Raw genomic sequence first — 19,801 nt, forward strand, 5'->3', positions numbered from 1 at the left:
GTTTTTGGAAGGCTGAAGCTGGTGTGCTCTGGCCCAGTGCCACCTTAACATTCTTATAACACAATTGTTTTCCAACACAATCATATACCACAACCTTTTTCAACTGTTCTTCTAATGATGGATCTCTTCCCTATTTCCAATTCTTGTCTCTACAAAAAGAGCTGTTATAAATATTTTTTCACATATAAGTGCTTTTTCTTTTATTCCTTTGGGATATAGATTAGTAATGGTACCATGAGGCCAAAGGGTATGCACAGTTTTGTTCTTGCTTTTTTTTTTTACAAGGCAATGGGGTTAAGTGACTTGCCAAAGTTCACGTAGCTAAGAAATTATTAAGTGTCTGGAGGCCAGATTTGAACTCAGGTCTTCCTGACTCCAGGATTAGTGTTTTATCCACTGCTGTCTCCCTATAGCCTCTGAGACATTGTTCCAAATTATTCTCCAGGATGATTGGATAAATTCAGAACTTCACCAAGAGTGCATCAGTATAGTTTTTTTCCCCCTACCTCCCATCCAGCATTAGTCACAGCCATTCTATTATAACCAATTTGATATATTAGAGTTGTCTACTTTTTGGTTTTGTTTTTCAAGACAATGGGGTTAAGTGACTTGCCCAAGGTCATAAAACTATTAAGTGTCTGAGGTCACATTTGAACTCAAGTCTTCCTGATTCCAGGGCCAGTGCTCTATGTACTGTGCCACATAGCTGCCCCCAAGAGTTGTATTTCCCCTAGTGAATGAGAACATTTTTTCTATATATAGATTTAATTTCTTCTGAAAACTTTCTATTCATGTCTTTGGACCATTTATTACCTGGGGACTGGATCTAATCTTTTATAAATTTGACTCAGTTTCCCATATATTTGGACAATAAGATCTTTATCAGAGAAACCTGCAGGAATTTTTTTTCTCCCACAATTCTGCTTTTCCTTTAATCTTGGTTGCATTGGTTTTGTTTGTGTAAAATCTTTTAATTTCATTATTAATTTCATTACTCATTATACTTCCCATTGATGTGGGAGAAATTAGTGTTGCTCTCATAAACATGAGAGTCCTTGAAGTGAAAAAAATCACAGAGTAACCCCGGAGTTGGAAAAGCTCAGGATTTTATTTCACAAGCCTACAAAGTTCACAGATTAAGCCTTTTTTTCCTGGAGCGACATGAAGCAATTTTTAAGTTGTTTGAGGACAGGATGAATAACCAATGTTTAGACAAGACTGTCTGAGGGTAAGAGAGAAAGGATAAACAGCCATAAGTGCTAACTGGGCTAACTCTAGCAACTCTGATCCCATGGAGCAGAGTCCATAGTTCTCCATTGACTGAGGTTGCTTTGAGTGGAATGTTGGGAAAATTCGACTTCATTTCAACCTCTCTTCTGACATCTCTCCTATATCTCTACTACTCACGATATTGCTTTTTCAAAATTACCAATGATCATTTACTAGTTCTGATGGTCTTTTTGTTAGCTCTCATCTTTCTCAACCCACCTGCTGCATTTGACAATATTGATCACCCTCTCTTCTTGGATATTCTCTATTTAGGTTTTTATGACACTGTTCTTTTCTGTATCATCCTATATAATTTTTGTTGGTTCATCTTCTATCCTTATCCCTTAATAGTGGATGTCTCCAAAATTAAGTTTTTTCTTTTTTACTTCCCTTTTTCATTCCTCCCCCTCCCCACCTTCTTATCCACTCTCCCCTATAGGCTCTTCTCTTCTTGAGAGACCTAGGGATTACTTTCCCCTCATTACTAATTCTTGATTTGACCTGGGCATACATCATACTTCACTTTTTTTTCTTCCCTCCCCATTTCTATGTAAGCTCCCATTTTGCAATGTAGTTTCTTCCCATAAAAGTAACTTATATGTTGGTGGGGTGTTTTAAGTTTCTATACTCAATGCTCCAGGTCTGATTTTCCACCTCCCCCTTCCCCTGATTTCTACTTTCATTGCTGCCTCCTTGTATATATTTGGAGAGAATGTACCCTTCCAACATTTCTATTCTTTGGAGTGTTCATGAAACAAATAATGTTATCAGGCTTGGATTTCTTTATAAGAATGTTTTGAATAACTCTTCATTATTGGAAGTCCATCTTTTTTTTTTCCATCTATAATTAAGTTCAGATCTGCAGAGTAGATCACTCTGGCTTATATCCTGAATTCCACTGTTCTTTTTTAAAAATTTATTTTAGGCAATGGGGTTAAGTGTCTTGCCCAAGGCCACACAGCTAGGTAATTATTAAGTGTCTGAGGTCAAATCTGAACTCAGGTCCTCCTGATTCCAGGATCAGTACTCTATCCACTGTGCCACCTGGCTGCTCCTGTCCATTGTTCTTTAGAATGTTCTTTACATTTCTTCCTCTACTTTCTGGCCAGTGTAGAACAGTTTTAAATAATTTGAATTTCCATTCCTTTATATTTGAAGGAATTTTGCAGAATTTGTTTCTATATTAATTTCTAAATTAAATTATTAAGCTTAACCATTGTGTCTTGGTATTGTAGCCTTGTTTTTCTTTTTGATTTGGGTTGTTTATTTTTGTTTTTCTGGAGGTAATGTATGCATCCTTTTTTTGTATTCAGAACTTTTAGGCAGTTTTCTTGAATTATTTCTTGCATTATGGTTTTCATTTTGTTTTTTGTTTTTGCCCAAAACACAGAAACAAGAGATCTTAAAGAGGGAATGGAATAACAGAATAACAATTTAAGTGTCATTCTATTTGGAGTCTAACAAGAATGAGAATTTATTGAAGTCTGACAAGTCTGACAAGAATGAGAGAGACACTATTAATTATTATAGCTTGAGAGAAACTGAGAATACAGCAAGACCTAACATTTACCAAAAAAAAAAATGAATTTGGACCTGTAAAGAAACAGGAAGAGATTTCTTGAGAAATTGGTGTGTTCCCCAAAATTGAATGTTTGGCTTTATTTTCAGAATTGAGAATTCAGCAAGTAGAATGATTATTGAAGTTGATTTTGTCTTTGTCAGAGCTGATAAATAAAGATATAGTTGTAGATGTCAATATAGATACAGAAGCTATTGCCAATTTCTGACTTGTACATGCTCATTTTTTTAAAAAATGAATATTTTATTTATTCGTTTTTCTAACTACATGCAAAGGAAGTTTTTCATCAATCTTTTTTTTTGGCAAGGATTTAAGTTTTACAATTTTTTTCTCCCTTCCTCCCTTCCCTCCCCCTCCCTTCTTTCTCTTTCCCCTCCCCCCTGAGAGAAAGCAATCTGGTATAAGCTCTTTTTTTATAACTATGTTAAATATAGATTGATATTGAACATGTTGTTAGAGAAGAATAAGATCCAAATGGAAAAAAGAAAACATTAGAGAGAAAAAAATGACATAATACATAAGACAACTTTAAAAAATTGTAGATAATAAGCTTTGGTCATCATTTAAACTCCACAGTTCCTTCTCTGGATATGGACGATATTTTCCATCACAAGTCTTCTAAAGTTGTCTTTGATTATTGTTCTGCTGAAATGAACAAGTCCATCATGGCTGACCATCACCCTATGTTGTTTTTAATGTGTATAATGTTCTTCTGGAGCTGCTCATTTCACTCAGTATCAATTTGTACATTTTCCCAAGCTTTTCTGAAAGTCCCTCATGATTTCTTATAGAATAGTGTTCCATCACCATAGTTTGTACTCCAATTGATAAGCATTCCCTCAATTTCCAATTATTTGTCCCCACAAACAGAGCTTTTTCATGACCTCTACAGGATACAGACCCAGTAGAGGGTTTGCTGGATCAAAGAATGAACATTTTTTTTTGCCCTTTGGGCATAATTCCAAATTGCTCTCTAGAAAGTATGGATCAGAACAGATAGATATATTTTATTTTATTTTTAGATTTTTGCAAGGCAATGGGGTTAAGTGGCTTGCCCAAGGCCACACAGCTAGGTAATTATTAAGTGTCTGAAGCCAGATTTGAACTCAGGTACTCCTGACTCCAAGGCTGGTGCTCTATCCACTGCGCCACCTAGCCACTCCAGGATGGATATGTTTTAAATAATTATTTATGTCACTGTTCTGTAGTTTGTTACAATAAAAGTTTATAGTAACTTTGATGTTTATTTAATCCTAGAAGATTAGGCTATTTGATATAAAGAGATAACTAAACTCATATGAAAAACAAGATATTATCATCTAAGTTATAAATAATTTTTAATAAAATAAAATATGTAATAAACTTAAAATTTTAATAAATATGCACCCTCTGAGCTCATATAAGCAAGATGATGCAAGTCTATTATTCTAGAAGGACATATCTCCTTGATAACCTTGGAACATGGGATAGCAAAGAATAAGGAAAGTGAACTAGTAGAACATAAACAGAGATTGAGCACCCTATCTATGGAAGTGTGTCTTACTTAAAAACTTCTGTTCCATAATAATTATTTAGTCCTCATCCTTCTTCAATCCATCCTTCATATAACAGCAAAATAATCTTCCTCTGGCAAAGATTTAACTATATCACAACCCTGCTTAAAAACTATCATTATTCTATATTCCTACTAGGATAAATTACAAGTTCTTAATTTAGCATTTAAGACTTTGAGATTTAATTTTAATCACTTTTCTGGGCTTATTTCATATTAAAATCAGTCTATTTTTAGAACAAACGGATTAATCCAACAGATGTTAATACAGTTATTAGATATGGTGTTTTTCTCTTTGAATTAGAATTAGTTCATTGCTTATGTATGTGTTTCCTAGGGCCCATGGTTCCCCCTTAAGAATTTTTTGCTCACATATACCAGATTCAATAAGATTCTTTAAAAAAAATCAGGAGGTAGCAAATAGAATCTCAACGATATTGTTACTGCATCTTAATAGAGAGGGAAAAGAATCTTGGGGACTGTCATTCTATATAAGGTACTGAGAAAAGAATAAGAAATTTTCCTGAAAAGACTTAGTTAACTCAACTGTGGTGGAAAAAATGTCTTTGAAAGACTATAGGTACTGTCATTAGAGCATCAGTTTGGGACATGGATAGTAAACTGTAATCTTGGAAAAAGACTGACAAGAAAATCTGAGAGAACTTAGTTTAATTCCTATTGTATTAAGAAGACATTCTGGAGAGAATTCCTAAGAAATGTTATCATTCTGAGAGAACTGAATTATTAAACCAGATTTTTTATATTTTCACAGAGCCAATAATTACAACTATTTAAGAAAAGTTCCTCTGGCTATTACCTTTCCCTACTGTTGAAATATTTATCTATTTCTTGGTATTTGTTATTATTAATAAATTAAATGGTCAAATTGATGCTTGTCTAAGTCCAGGATTTGAAGCTGAAAAGAGAAAGCCTATTAAACTGGTTTCCCCAGTTTTACTAGACAAGGACTCAGATCATTAACTAACAGATTTTTACTTTTTAAGCTCTTTTGGAGGAAATATCAAACTGACTCTTTGATTTCCTATTAACTCAGTGAGGGAATTATTAAAGTGATAAACTAGTAACAGACTGAACCAGGGAGAGGAAGGAGGGAATTGGTTTGCTTATCTCTGAGAGCAGCCATATACCTATATCCAAGAGGTCAAAGGAGTTAATTCATACCAGCTTATGAGAATAGACTGTTAAATTTTCAGTGTGAGCATTTATACCTTAGGAATTGGCAAATACTAAAAACCAAGCTTGATTTATAGTTTTAAAATTGTCTAGATTTAATAAAGTATTACTATTTAAGTATTAATAATTAGCAATTATTAATGTTAATAATTAAGGTTAAACTTTAAAATATGGCACGAATATATTTTTTTGGAGAGCCAGCTGTTAAACATTTACCAGCACATCCCTGCCTACACTCAATGCTATATAAGTTAATATGTAGCTATTATAAAATTTGGATTATAAACCCACTACATATAAAAAAATAAAGATATTTTTGTGAGAGAGGGAATTAGCATTTGGGGGAAATTAGGGTAGGTTTCAAGTTGAAGGTAATACCTGAACTGGTTCTTGAAAAGGAAAAAGGGCTTCTCAGGCTCCCTTCTCTGGTATTATACATGCAAAGGTCCTCGGTTTATATCTTATTAAATCTGACCACCTAAAGGAAGGATTAGGCTCCTTTCCTTGAACTCTGGCATTATACTCCAACTCTATCAAACATGGGGAAGAAATACCTAAAACTTGGGTTTGGCTCATATCTAGGGTCTGCCTGTAATACTCTCCTTTCTCATCTCTGCCTCCAGACTTCCTTGATTTACACCAAGTTCCAACTAAATTGTACCTTCTATAGTCTTTCCCAGTACTTCTTAACTCCAGTGCCTTCCGTCAATTGACTGTTTCTAGCTTGTACATGTCCTATATATAGCTTGTTTATGCATATTCATTTCCATGTGGTCATCTCAATTAGATTGTGAATTCCTCAAGGTAGGAAGTATGTTTCAATTTTCTTCACATCCTTTTGTATAATTTAGCACTGTGACTGGTAAATATAAGGAGCTTAATAAATGTTTACTGACTGACTGAATACGAATCAGGTATAGACTGCTATTCATTTCTTCTACATAAATAAAATGCCTAACACAATATTCACGAGCATGAAATGATGAAAAAAAAGAAAATCACAACCAAAATATTATTGTTCTCTCTTGAGAGGTGGCGACTTAACAGCACCAAAACCAAAACATTAAAGAGACAGTTTGCATTTCACCTCACCTCTTGCATTTCTCACTGTAATGCATTCCAGAATTCTCCATAATGTCCCTAGAAACCTTATAAGACAAACCTAAGTACAAGTGATCTCCATTCCATCTTGTCTTCTCTAGCAAATTACCTTCTCTCTCTTTTTCACTCTTGTTCATCATTAATCTCTTTTTTTCCTATTAACTGTTTTTCTACTGCCTACACACATATCCATGTGTCACCCATTCTCAAAAAACCCTTACTTGATCCTTCTATCTCTGCTGGCAATCATCCATATTTTTCCTTCCTTTTGTGGCCTTGAGAAGGCCATCTATAAGTGACTCTACTTCCTATTCTCTCATTTTCTTCATCTCTGTAGTCTGGTTTTTATTCTCATCATTCCATTTTTCCAAAGTTACTATTTTCTCCAAAGTTACTAATGATCTTTTAATTACTAAATCTAATAACTTTTCCTTAATTCTTATCCTTTTTGACTTTTCTGCAGACACTAACAATTATTCCCTCCTCCTTGATTCTCTCTCTCTCTCTCTCTCTCTCTCTCTCTCTCTCTCTCTCTCTCTCTCTCTCTCTCTCTCTCTCCCCTAGTTCTCTTCCTACTTATCTGACATTCCTCATTTTTCTTTTAGTTTTAGTTTGTTTTGGGGTTTTTTTGCAAGGCAATGGGGTTAAGTGGATTGCCCAAGGCCACACAACTAGATAATTATTAAGTGTCTGAGGCTAGACTTGAACTCAGGTACTCCTGACTCCAAGGCCAGTGCTCTATCCACTGCGCCACCTAGCCACCCCTGTTCCTCATTTTTCTTGCCTGAATTCAGGTCATGGATTGTAACCTGGATAGCCCACAGGGCTCTGACCTCGGCCTTTTTCAATTCTCCCTCTGCACTATTTCACTTGGAGATCTCATCAGCTTTTGTGGATTTAACTGTCATCTCTTTGCTGTTGATTTTCAAATCTACTTTTTCAAGCCCTACCACCTTTCCAACTGCCTACTGGATACCTCAAATTGGGTGTCCTGTAGACATCTTTAACTCAGCACGTATGAAGCTGAACTCATCTTTTTCTCCAAATCTTCCCTTGCTTCTCAATACTGGCACTACTCTAATGTAATACTCACCTCAACCCTTGATTTTGCAATCATCTGCTGATCCATCTCACTCTCCATTCTATCTTCCATTTAGCTGTCAAAGTGATCCACCTAAAGCACAGATCTGACCATTTCACCCTCACTTCAGTGGATATCACCTCCAATATTAAATATAAAATTCTTTGTTTTCCATTCAAAGACCTTCACATTCTGATGATCTCCCTTTTCAGTCTTCTCACATCTTATGCCCTCCTATGTAATCTTTGATCAGTGATACTTTGTTCCACTCACCTTGCTTTCCTCAAACAAAATATTCTGTTTTCCAAATCCAGGCATATTTACTCCCTCTTGCCAATGCCGGGAATGTTATCCCTCCTTATTTTCATCTCCTGACTTCCCTGGTTTTCTTTGAGTTCCACCTTCTACAGCAGGGTGGGGAACATTTTTTTCTGCCAATGGTCACTTGGATATTGATAATATCTTTGGATACTGATAACAAAATTATCAACTTAAAAATTAACTTGCTACATTTGGTCAAACATTTAATTAACTCATTCCTAAAGAGCTCCTAGATTCATTGATTTTTTGAGTCCTGTCTGTGGTTGCCATGGCAGCACCAGACCAAATGATTTTGCCAGCAGGGTTATGGGCTGGATATTCCTGCCTCTGTTCTATAGGAATCCTTTCCTGATCCCTGCTCCTTCCTCCTGCTAATTATTCCCAAGTGATCCTTTATAAAACTTATTTGCACATCAATTGATAAACATTTATTTAGCACCTACTATGTGCTAGGGGTGGGGGATCACTAGGAGGTACAGTGGATAAGAACACTGAGAAGTTCTTATTTTCCAGGGTTCAAATCATACTCAGACACTAGCTATGTGACTTTGGGACAGTCACTTAACTTTGTTTGCCTCCATTAACCCTCAATTGTAAAATGAGATGGAGAAAGAATTGTAAACCACTCCAGTATCTTTGCCAAAGAAAACCCCAAATGGGGTACTGAAGAACTGATCATGACTGAAACGACTAAACAAAGTATGTCAGACGCTGTGCTTAGGTCTGTATGGTTGTTTACCTGTTATATACTCCCATTAAATTGTGAGCTCCTAAGATCATGGACTTCCTTTTACCTTTCTTTGTATCTATCCCTCCAGTGCTTAGCATATTTGCGAAATGTTTACTATCTGTTTTCTGAGGAAGGAAACACAAAGCTGAAATGGCATGTAGGAGCTCAACGGCCAAGATTCAGCTCACACTGTTAGTTTTCCTATTGGAGCTGATCTTATGCTTCTAATGGGGAGGGGAAGGAGTCAGGTGCCCCCTCTTCCCATTCCCTAATGAGAGAGGTTCAAATAGTCTTGATTAGATCTATAGCCAGGAAGAGAAATGACTGAGATCAGATCATTTTAAAGATCCACTGAATTTGCAATGGTGAGTCTGTCTAGCTTTGTAAGGCTCTCTGTGGTGTTTTCTTTTTTAAAAGAAACATATTTAATCCTTGAGGCAATAGGAGGCCCCAGGAATTTTTTGAGTTAGGGGATTAACATCATGGTCATATCTGAGAGACAGGTTAGGAAAGTCTATTAAATTTCAGGGAAAAGTGGTAAAGGATTGAATTTAGGTGATGAATATGACGAAAAAAAAAGGTGTCAGATTCTAAAGAAGTTGGGGAGGTCAAAACTCCAAGATTTGTATATCTGGGGGAGGAGAGTAAGAGTGATATTGGAAGAATCAGTTGTATCACCCCAACTAAAAATGTTTTCTCCTCAAATTTTCTTTTTTTAAAATATTTCTTCTTTCCCTTACCTTTACTAACTTGCCTTGTTGCTACTTTACCATGTCTCCTCTTGTACCCTCTAAAATGTAAGGTCCTTAAAGGCAAGGATCAGATCATTTTCATCCTTGTATCTTGGGTTACCTAGTAAGAATATGAAAAATAAAAATAAACAGAGAATCAACATGTATGACAAAGTGGTTAAGAAATCCCATCCTCACCTCCCACCCCCAGTGAAATCCAGTTGAGATAAATGAACAATAAAACTTCACACTATCTGCTAGGCCTGCACATTTGGACAGGAGAGGTTCCATGGGCCAGGTAGAAATGTGAACTTGATGGGGTATAAAAGGGTGTGTAGGTGGCCCAGTGGATAGGGCACTGGCCCTGGAGTCAAGGAGGATCTGAGCTGAAATTTGACCTCAGACACAATAATTACCTAGCTGTGTGGCCTTGGGCAAGTCACTTAACCCTGTTGCCTTAAATAAAAGAATTTTTTAAAAGGCTGGGTAGATCAGTGGGGAGGGATAGAAGAATATATGAGGGAGGGATTCTTTGAAGGGCCTTCATTAAAGAATAGGGAGGACAAGGTAGGGAGAAGTAGAGGAATGGAGGGGTTGTTGCTTTCAGAAAAAGTTATAAAATGATAGACATAAACCAGATATATATGTATATATGTACATGTGGTTATCTATGTGCATGAATGCAGGTATGTCTATATGTACATATAAAATGTTTATATAGTTCTATATGTGGGTGTGCATGCATTAAGTATGGATACATGTCCATATAGACACATATGTGTATATACCCATTCTTAACTATAGCCATCCTGGGGGGGATAAACAGGGCACAGAAGAGAAGAAAATCCTCAAGGAAGCAAAGATGGACAATTCTGGACACAGTGTGTAATATTTATCATGTAGATTTTCTTGAAATCGAAAGTTATTGCTTTCTATTATGAAAAAAAGAGTATTTTTAAAAAATACTCAAAAAAAAGTAAGAGGGTCTTGGGAAGCTAGCTGGAACAGGTGGGTGTCGCAGGCCCCGCCCCGCAGCCCCGCCCCCGCCCCGCAGCCCCGCCCCCGGCCCCGCAGGCCCCGCAGGCCCCGCCCCCGGCCCCGCAGGCCCCGCCCCGGCCGCGGATTGGCGCTCCGACCACACCGGAAAGATTGTTGAAAGATGGCCGCCTTGACGACGGTGGTGGCGGCGGCCGCGGCGGAAGCCGGCTCGCGGGCCTTAGCCTCGGGCCCTTGTGCGGCGGGGCCGTCGCAGGTGCAGTGCCCCGCCGGCGTGCCTGGGTCGGGCGGGGGGCGGCGGGGGCGCGGGGCCGGGCGGGGAGGCGCCCCGTATCTCCGCACAGACGGCTTCCGTGGGCGGGCAGGGGGCGGCCTGGGAAAGGTGGGGGTTAAAGGCGGGGCCTGGAGCGCACACGTGGGCCAACGGGCGCCGCGGCCTCCTGCGCCCCCCTGCCCCGGGCGGGAGCTGGACGCGCGCGGCTCCGGGCCGCCCGGGGGCGCTGCGGAAGGGCCGTGGGCTCGAGCCCGCCGCGCCGCCCCCGGGGCTTTCCGGGCGGGTTTCCGCCCCAGCTGCCGCTTTTCACCGGGCGCCCCCCGGGCGTTTCCTGGCCCAGATGAGGGAGAGGTTTGCCGTTTCCTCCTCCTGCTCATTTTAAAGTTGAGGAAATGGAGTCAAACAGGGCTGAGACATGTGCTCACCGCCACTAGGTATTCCAGGACAAATTTGCATTCAGGCCTTGGGAGGAGGGGTGCCTAATAAATGCAGCCGAGGTTTTTCTTCCATCACCTTCCATCAAAAAAAAAAAAGTTTAACTTAATACCTTGTGGCAGTTTCTGAGAAATATTTCTTTTAGCAGTTGTGAAAATGTACTTTGGCGCATTTTTACCTTCTAGCAAATATAGGCGGATAGTCTTTAAACAAACACACCCAAAAATCTGTATGTAAAGTAATGGGTGATTGCAACTTTCATAAAAGTATTATTTGCAGGATTTGTTGATGTATTCAACACGTGATTAAAACTTTAATTTAATTTGCATGTTTTTCAGAAAGGCTTATTTTGTGAATTGTAAATAGTCAGAAATCCTTGTTCAGTTCTCTGCAATTACTGGAATACAATTGCTGCCTAAATTATAACTTCATGACTCAATTTTCTAATCTATAAGATGTTACGGTTGGACTGAAAGGTTCTTAATAATAACAATACAAACAGTTGGATCCATATTGCTTCTCCCTCACCTTCTTTGAAAGGACATTCTTGAGGTGGCTAGGTGGCGCAGTGGATAAAGCACCGGCCTTGGAGTCAGGAGTACCTGGGTTCAAATCCGGTCTCAGATACTTAATAATTACCTACCTAGCTGTGTCGCCTTGGGCAAGCCACTTAACCCCATTGCCTTGCAAAATAAAAAAAAAAAAAGGTCTCAATACCCTTTCCTTGACTGATTTTGTTGCTTTTCATCATTTTCCACCATCTCTAAACTTAGGAGCTCTTTCCCTATTTTCAAAAATTATGAATTCATAGGCATTGTTTATCTTGGAATAGGCTTCTGAGAGTCCTCTTTTTTCTTGGAACTTTAGATAACATTTTTTTTTTTATTCCCAGTGGCTTTAATAAGTTCTCAATTGATACCAGCTGAATATTCATAGACCTAAAAGGAACAAATTGTGAATTCTGTATGGACAATTTATGGAAGAATATGGACTCACAGGGTGGGGTAACTTGAATGGATTTAAATCTGCAGCCTGAGAAAGGGGTATCATCTTTGAAGTACTGAAGTTTCAGACCCTACTGCTGAAATGCTTTTGACCAAGCCAGTTAGTAATTGGATTAAGCAATTATTAAAGAAGTAAGACAGTAAACATTAAAGTGAAGGCATGCAGGGTGAGGTTGTATTGTAGTACAATTACATGGTAGTAATACTTTTTTCAAAGCCCTTAAGGCAAAATGAGATATCATTTTTAAGAGTATTAAATCAATATTTACATTTACATTTTTCTTTAGGAAATTTTTTTAATGAACTTAACATCCTGAAAAAAACCAGACACAATGATTATAGAGAAGAAGCTAGTTGATATATAGTGGACAGAGCTGAACCTAGAATCAGGAAGATACTCAAAATCACTTATCCTCAACCCAAATCAGTTTCCTTATCTGTAAAATGTGAATAATAACAACACCTACCTCCCAGAGCTTTGCATTTATATAAATACAAACAATTATATAAAATGGAACTTGTTATTACAGTTTTTAAAGTGCATGATAAGTAACAATCTGCCCTGTTTGTATCCCCTTCTAAACTGATTCTAATGTACATTTTGAATATTTCATTTATGCAATTTAACTCACTCCACTCCCCTACAAGTTTTCCCCTCTAGTATAAGGGAAATATATCAATGTCATTATTGTTCCTTCATGTCTAACTTTTCATGACCCAATTTAGGGTTTTCTCAGCAGATACTGGTTTGTCATTTCCTTCTATAGCTCATTTTCTATATGAGGAGCTAGCCAAACAGTGTTAAGGGACTTGCCCAGGGTCACACAGCTAAATAAGTCTGTGAGGTTGGATTTGAATTCACATCTTTCTGATTCCAGCAGGCCCAGCACTCTAACTACTTCACCATCTAACTGCTCAATAGTAGTATAATAAAGATATATAAAGAAAATCTATAAATTATATGAAAATATGTCTCATTTTGCATCTGTGGGTACACCTATCCAGAGAATGGGAAGCATAATTCATCATTATTCTTTTTTAAGTCACAATTGTCTTATGCATTTCTCAAAATCTGAAGTCTTTTATGATTGTGTTTTTGTACATCATTGTGGATATTGTTCTCATGGTTCTACTTGCCTCATAGCATCAAGGCAAGGCAATTGTGTCATGCAAATACAAACAAAAAGACAGTTATTCCCTCAAGAAACTTCTGTTCTAACTAGAGAAGGCAACACACAAGAGGGAGCTGAAAAGGGGATTAAAATACTTAGAGAGGCATGGTATTAGAGTCCATACAGTCAGTTAGGAGAGGAATGAAGGTTAGTTACTTTACACTACTACCTAAATAAATGTCAGCACTAGGAGGCTGATAAGACCTCAGGGAATAGTTAAAAGGTTCAGGTTAGATTACCCTCCAGGAGCTTGAGGCAGGAACTGAGGCATTGAAAGTCTACAAAGTGAGAATCACAGCCAGGAGAAATTTGAAATCATTGCTAGTCTGTTCATATCTCAAGATTCTCCCTCTCTTTCATTAGTTTTCATGGCGAAATGATAGTCTATTACAACTACATTACATCTTTTTCAGCCTTTTCCCAGGTGATGTGCATCGTTTCCCAAATGATGTCCTGGTTCTCAGCTACAAACAAAAAATACTACTATAAATTTTTTATATGAATAGGTCCTTTGTCCATTTCTTTTTTCTTTGTTGGGCAGTATTACAATGACTCAAAAAAATTTAGACAGTTTAATGACTTTTGAGTATAGCACCAAATTGTTTCCCAGAATTATTGTTCCAGTTTGTAGCTCACACCATTAATGTACCTGTCCAACCACAATCCTCTCTTAGTAGTTGCATTTTTTTTAAATGTCATCTTTGCTAATTGATGGGTATGAAGTGTAATCTCAGTTATTTATATGTGCTTTTTTCTCTCAGTAATTTGGAGCATTTTTTTGCATATGGTGTTGATAGATAGTATTTCTTCTGATTTTAGAAGAAATCAAAACTAGATATACAAAAATGCTCTTAACACCCTATGGATTAGAGAAGTGTAAATTAAAACAATTTTGAGGTACCACCTCACACCTATCAGATTGGCTAACATGACAGAAAGGAAAATGATAAATTCTGGATGTGATATGGAAAACGAGACACTAATACATTGTTGGTAGAGTTATGAATGGGTCCATCTATTCTGGAGAACTATTTAGAATTACACACAAAGTACTGTAAAACTGGTGCAAATTCTTTGACCAGTAGCACTATTACTAACTAGTACCAGTCTATAACTACTAGATCTGTATCTTAAAGAGATCATAAAAAGGGAAATCAACCTATTATACAAAAACATTTATAGTAGTTCTTTTTTTGATGTCAGAGATTTGGAAATTAAGGGAATGCTCATCATTAGGGAATGACTGAAAAGTTATGGATGGAATACTGTTGTGCTATAAGAAATGAGCAGGGTGGAGTCAGACAAATCTGGAAAGACTTAAATGAACTAATGCAGAATAAAGTGAGTATAACCAGGAGAGCATTGTATATAGTAACAACAATATGGTATCTACTGTGAAAAATTTATTTTGGTCAGTACAATAGTCTAAGATAATTTCAGAAGAATAATGATGAAAAAATGCTATTCACCTCCATGGAGAGAACTGATTAGCTCTTAAGTGCAAATTGAAATGTGATTTTTTACTTTATTTTTCTTGCTTTCTTGGGTAACATGACTAATATGGAAATATATTTTTAAGATTTCATATGTATAATTGATAGATTGTTTGCATTATCAATGAGTTGAAGGATGGAGAGAATTTAGAATTCCAAATTGTTTTAAAATGAATGTTAAAAATAAATATTAATTTTTCCTGTTCTTTTTAAAAATTTTCCAATTACATATATTCTTTTACAAGCTTTTGAGTTCCACATTTTTTTCTACTACCCTCCCTTACCTCCCCCCTCCTCATGGCAGCAAACAATCCAATATAGGTTGTCCATGCACATTGTGTTTAACCTCAAGTAATAATTTTTTAAAAATAACTGGGCATTTAAAAAAAGAGAAAACTACCTATTCCTATCCTTTGATTGTTTATTAATCGAGGAATGGCTTTTGTTATATATTTACGTCAATTCCTGACATCTTTTGATATCAGTATATATATCTGAAAGATTTGCTGCAAATATTTTCCCCTTCTAACTACAGTGATTTTAGAAAAACTTCCAATTTTATGTAAAAAAAATTGTACATTTATCTGTCATGATCATATCTATCATTTGTTAGTATAGAATTCTCTATAGTTGTAAAGGTATTGCCATTTCTTTTTTCCTAATTTGTTTCTGATATGGCCTTTTATATTAGATCATGAATCCATTTGGAACTCACTGTTGTATACTTTGGAAAGGTTGGCATAAACCTAATTTCTACTAGTCAACTGTCTAGTTTTCTCTGAAGTTTCTGTCAAATAAGAAATTATTAGCCTTATAATAGTTTGCATCCTTGTGCTTATGGAACTTTAAATTTATCTTAAAATAATTCTTGCTTAAAAAAAAGTCATAATTAAGTTTTAGATGAATTTATAATTTTAGAAGTGTCCAATAAGCATTTATGATAATGATGATTTTTTTGTTGTGTGTGTGCGTGTATATGTGTGTGTTCTTTGAAGAATGAGAGCTACTCAGGTACTCAAGATGGAGTTCGAGCTTTTCAGTTATATAACTGGAAACAGAAAGCTGAACAGGCCAAGAAAATCGAATTTATACGTACAGCAGAAAAATTAAGAAATCAGTAAGTTTAGAAAATGATTAGAAATTAACCAAGACAATTGAGCTCTTTTGGGGGGGGTAATTAGAACTTTTTTTTGTTAAATGGAACAAACTGATTTTTTTTTAGGAGGATTTTTCTTTTACTCATTTTCCTATAATCCCTGGTTTAAAACAGGGTACATATGGGTCAAAGGTAGAAAAGAAGAAAATTTAAAAATAGCCCACTTCATAAATTATAGATAGAAGTGAGAGGCAGCATGGTATAGGGGGAAAGAAGTGTATTTTGGAGTCAGAGAAACTGAATTCAAATGTTATTTCTCATGTAGTAACCTTTGTGATTTTGGACAGGTCCTTGGCCATTGGTTTCCTTATGTATGAAAAAGGAGTTTGGACTAGATGGCCTCTGATGTGTCTTCAGTCCTAGATCTATGATTTATATGTTCCAATTTTAATCAATAATGGTTTCTTGTTTGTTAATTTTTATATAGGCTTTCTAATAAGTAGTTAATGAGAGTATTGATTAGCACTGTGGGCAGAGCATTGAGAAGTTATTTTAAAAAGGAATTAGAAGTTCTACCTCCCAGACTTTTGTATAAAACCTTTTTGAATTTTTTGCTTTTATGTTTTTTTTTACCTCAAGTGAGAATTTGTAATTAAATAATTTTTTTCCTTAATCACCAAAATACACTCACTCTGTTGGGGTTTGACTGTTTTACTGGTATAATGGCTATTACATGGTAAATTACAGGCAAATTAGTAAATGACATTTTGTAATCAAATGTTTAATTTAATGATTAACTGTGTTAATTAGAATTTCTTAAACCCATATGGAAATATTAGAAAAAACTTGTTGAGAGCAAAATAATAAGTAGAAGTACAATTTATAATTTTTCCTGACCTGATAAATATCTTTTTTAATATTCTACTAGGCCCTAATCTAGATAGCTATTCATAAAAAATAAGATATTATGTTGAAAACAGAAATAAAATCACAAAAAAATCTACTAAGTAAATGATTGGGGCAAGTGTTTAAAAAAGAAAGAAACAACCCTTGCAGAATACCTTACTAAAGCCAATGTGGGAGGCAGTGGAGATGGATGAGGTCAGAAATGAGAGATTGAACAAGTTATTAGAGTTTGTGCCTTTCTTCCATAATCTGTCATAAAGAGGCAAATGTAAGGAATTATAACTTGATACATTTTATTGACTATAAATTTTCTTATAATTTAAATTCCATATATATGTGTGTGTGTGTGTGTGTATATATATATATATATATATAATAAAAACTTTTTTAGTATTGTTTATTAAGTTCTGGAAGGAACAAAACAAATAACTATAAAAGTGATAGCAGATATATCTTCATATTTGAACTAATTTAAAATGTTTTCAAATTATACTTCTCACAATGTGTTTCTTTTCCTTAAGAGTTGCTAATATAGAAAAAGATAAAAATGGCCATCTCTACAACAAAAAAAATTACTTCCGAGTTGATTTTGTCATATTGGAAGAACTTGAGCATAAACTGGTTAACAGCAGGAAAACAGAAAGTAAGCTCCTTATATACTGAAACTCTCACAGAGAATAAAATTGTATAATTGTCTTCTTGTAATTTGTTACTGTATAGACTGTATTTATCTTTGCTATTAGTTTTACCTTGGTGTTAACCTCAGCTCCTTATTCTCCCCTACCTCAGTCTGTTGCTTAAAAATGTTTTTGCTCCCTCATGCTTGTGCACTTCCCCAGGACAATGTTTGACCGTGTTTGGGTATTCATGAAGTCTTTCTTTTTTTCTATTTATGACAGTGGGGTTAAGAGTGACTTGCCCAGGGTCACACAGCTAGGCAATTCTTATGTGTCTCAGGCTGGATTTGAACTCAGGTTCTTGTCTCCAGGGCCAGTGCTCTATACATTGCACCACCTAGTTGCCCCATGCATGCATGCATGCATGCATGAAGCCTTTCTTGAGTGCTCAAACTGCTAAGTGTTCTCCCTTTCAGTATTATCTCATTTGTTTTGTCTGTATTCTGTATGAACTTATATTTGTAAATATTTTCTTCTCTGATGGAATGTAAACTATCTGAGGATAGTGTGTCATTTTTCTCTTTGTAATACCAATGTTTAACATTGTTCATGCTTAATAAATGCATGTCAGCTAATAAGTAAGCAATTTACTTAATTCTTAATATTTGCCAGATTCTCTGGTAAGTGCTGGGGATACAAAGAAAGGTATAAAAGACAGCCCTCTGCCCTCAGGAAGCTTATTCTTTTTTTTGTTTGTTTTGTTTGTTTCCATGTTGTACATGGATCCAAATTGAGTGTGATGAGAGAGAAATCATATCCTTAAGGAAGAAACAAAGTATAAGAGATAGCAAGATCAGACAATAAGATATCAGGGTTTTCTTTTTTCTAAATTAAAGGGAATAGTCCCTGAAATTTGTTCAAACTCCACAGTTCTTTATCTGGATACAGGTGGTATTTTCCATTGCAGACAGCCCAAAATTGTCCCTGTTTGTTGCACTGATGGAATGAGCAAGTCCATTAAGGTTGATCATCACCCCCATGTTGCTGTTAGGGTGTACAATATTTTTCTGGTTCTGCTCATCTCAGCATCAGTTCATGCAAATCCCTCCAGGCTTTCCTGAAATCCCATCCCTCTTGGTTTCTAATAGAACAATAGTGTTCCATGACATACATATACCACAGTTTGCTAAGCCATTCCCCAGTTGAAGGACATTTACTTGATTTCCATTTACTTGATTTCCAAATCTTTGCCACCACAAACAGGGCTGCTATGAATATTTTTGTACAAGTGATGTTTTTACCCTTTTTCATCATCTCTTCAGGGTATAGACCCAGTAGTGGTATTGCTGCATCAAAGGGTATGCACATTTTTGTTGCCCTTGGGGTGTAGATCCAAATTTCTCTCTAGAAAGGTTGGATAAGTTCACAGCTTCACCAACAGTATAATAGTGTCCCAGATTTCCCACAACCCTTCCAACAATGATCATTATCCTTTTTGGTCATATTGGCCAGTCTGAGAGGTATGAGGTGGTACCTCAGAGAAGCTTTAATTTGCATTTTTCTAATAAGTAATTATTTAGGACAATTTTTCATATGACTAAGGATTGCTTTGTTCTCCTCATCTGTAAATTGCCTTTGCATATTCTTTGACCATCTGTCAACTGGGGAATGGCTTCTTTTTTTTTTTTAATATGACTCAGTTCTCTGTATATTTAAAAATGAGTCCTTTGTCTGAAACAATAATTGTAAAGATTGTTTCCCAGTTTATTACATTTCTTTTGATCTTGGTTACAGTGGTTTTATCTGTGCAAAAGCTTTTTAATTTAATGTAATTGAAATCATCTAGTTGTTTTTAGTGATGTTCTCCATCTCTTCCTTAGTCATAAACTGCTCCCCTTTCCATAGATCTGACAGGTAAACTAGTCCTTGATCTTCTAATTTACTTATAGTATTGTTTTTTATGTCTAAATTCTGTAACTGTTTGGATCTTATATTGGTATAGGGTGTGAGGTGTTGGTCTAATCTAGTTTCTTCCATACTAACTTCCAATTATCCCAGCAGTTTTTATCAAAGAGAGAGTTTTTATCCCAATAGCTGGACTCCTTGGATTTATCAAATAGCAGATTACTACAATCATTTCCTGCTATGACACCTAGTCTGTTCCACTGGTCCACCACTCTATTTCTTAGCCAATATCAAACAGTTTTGCTTTATAATATAATTTTAGATCATGTGGGGCTAAGCCCCCTT

At 36.2% G+C, this 19,801-nt stretch overlaps 1 protein-coding gene across 1 annotated transcript in view; it reads left to right on the forward strand.

The window, feature by feature from the left end:
* The first annotated feature begins 10,685 nt into the window (after nucleotides 1-10,685).
* Nucleotides 10,686-19,801, forward strand: part of CCDC112 (coiled-coil domain containing 112) — a 31,620-nt gene continuing 22,504 nt past the window's right edge. The window contains exons 1-3 of the mRNA XM_074202921.1: nucleotides 10,686-10,810; nucleotides 15,928-16,049; nucleotides 17,456-17,577. Of these exons, the coding sequence (XP_074059022.1) occupies nucleotides 10,718-10,810; nucleotides 15,928-16,049; nucleotides 17,456-17,577 (337 nt within the window). The 5' untranslated portion in view covers nucleotides 10,686-10,717. The remainder of the gene's footprint in view (nucleotides 10,811-15,927; nucleotides 16,050-17,455; nucleotides 17,578-19,801) is intronic.

Source organism: Macrotis lagotis, chromosome X, assembly GCF_037893015.1.
Source record: "Macrotis lagotis isolate mMagLag1 chromosome X, bilby.v1.9.chrom.fasta, whole genome shotgun sequence".
Taxonomy (NCBI): Eukaryota; Metazoa; Chordata; class Mammalia; order Peramelemorphia; family Peramelidae; genus Macrotis; species Macrotis lagotis.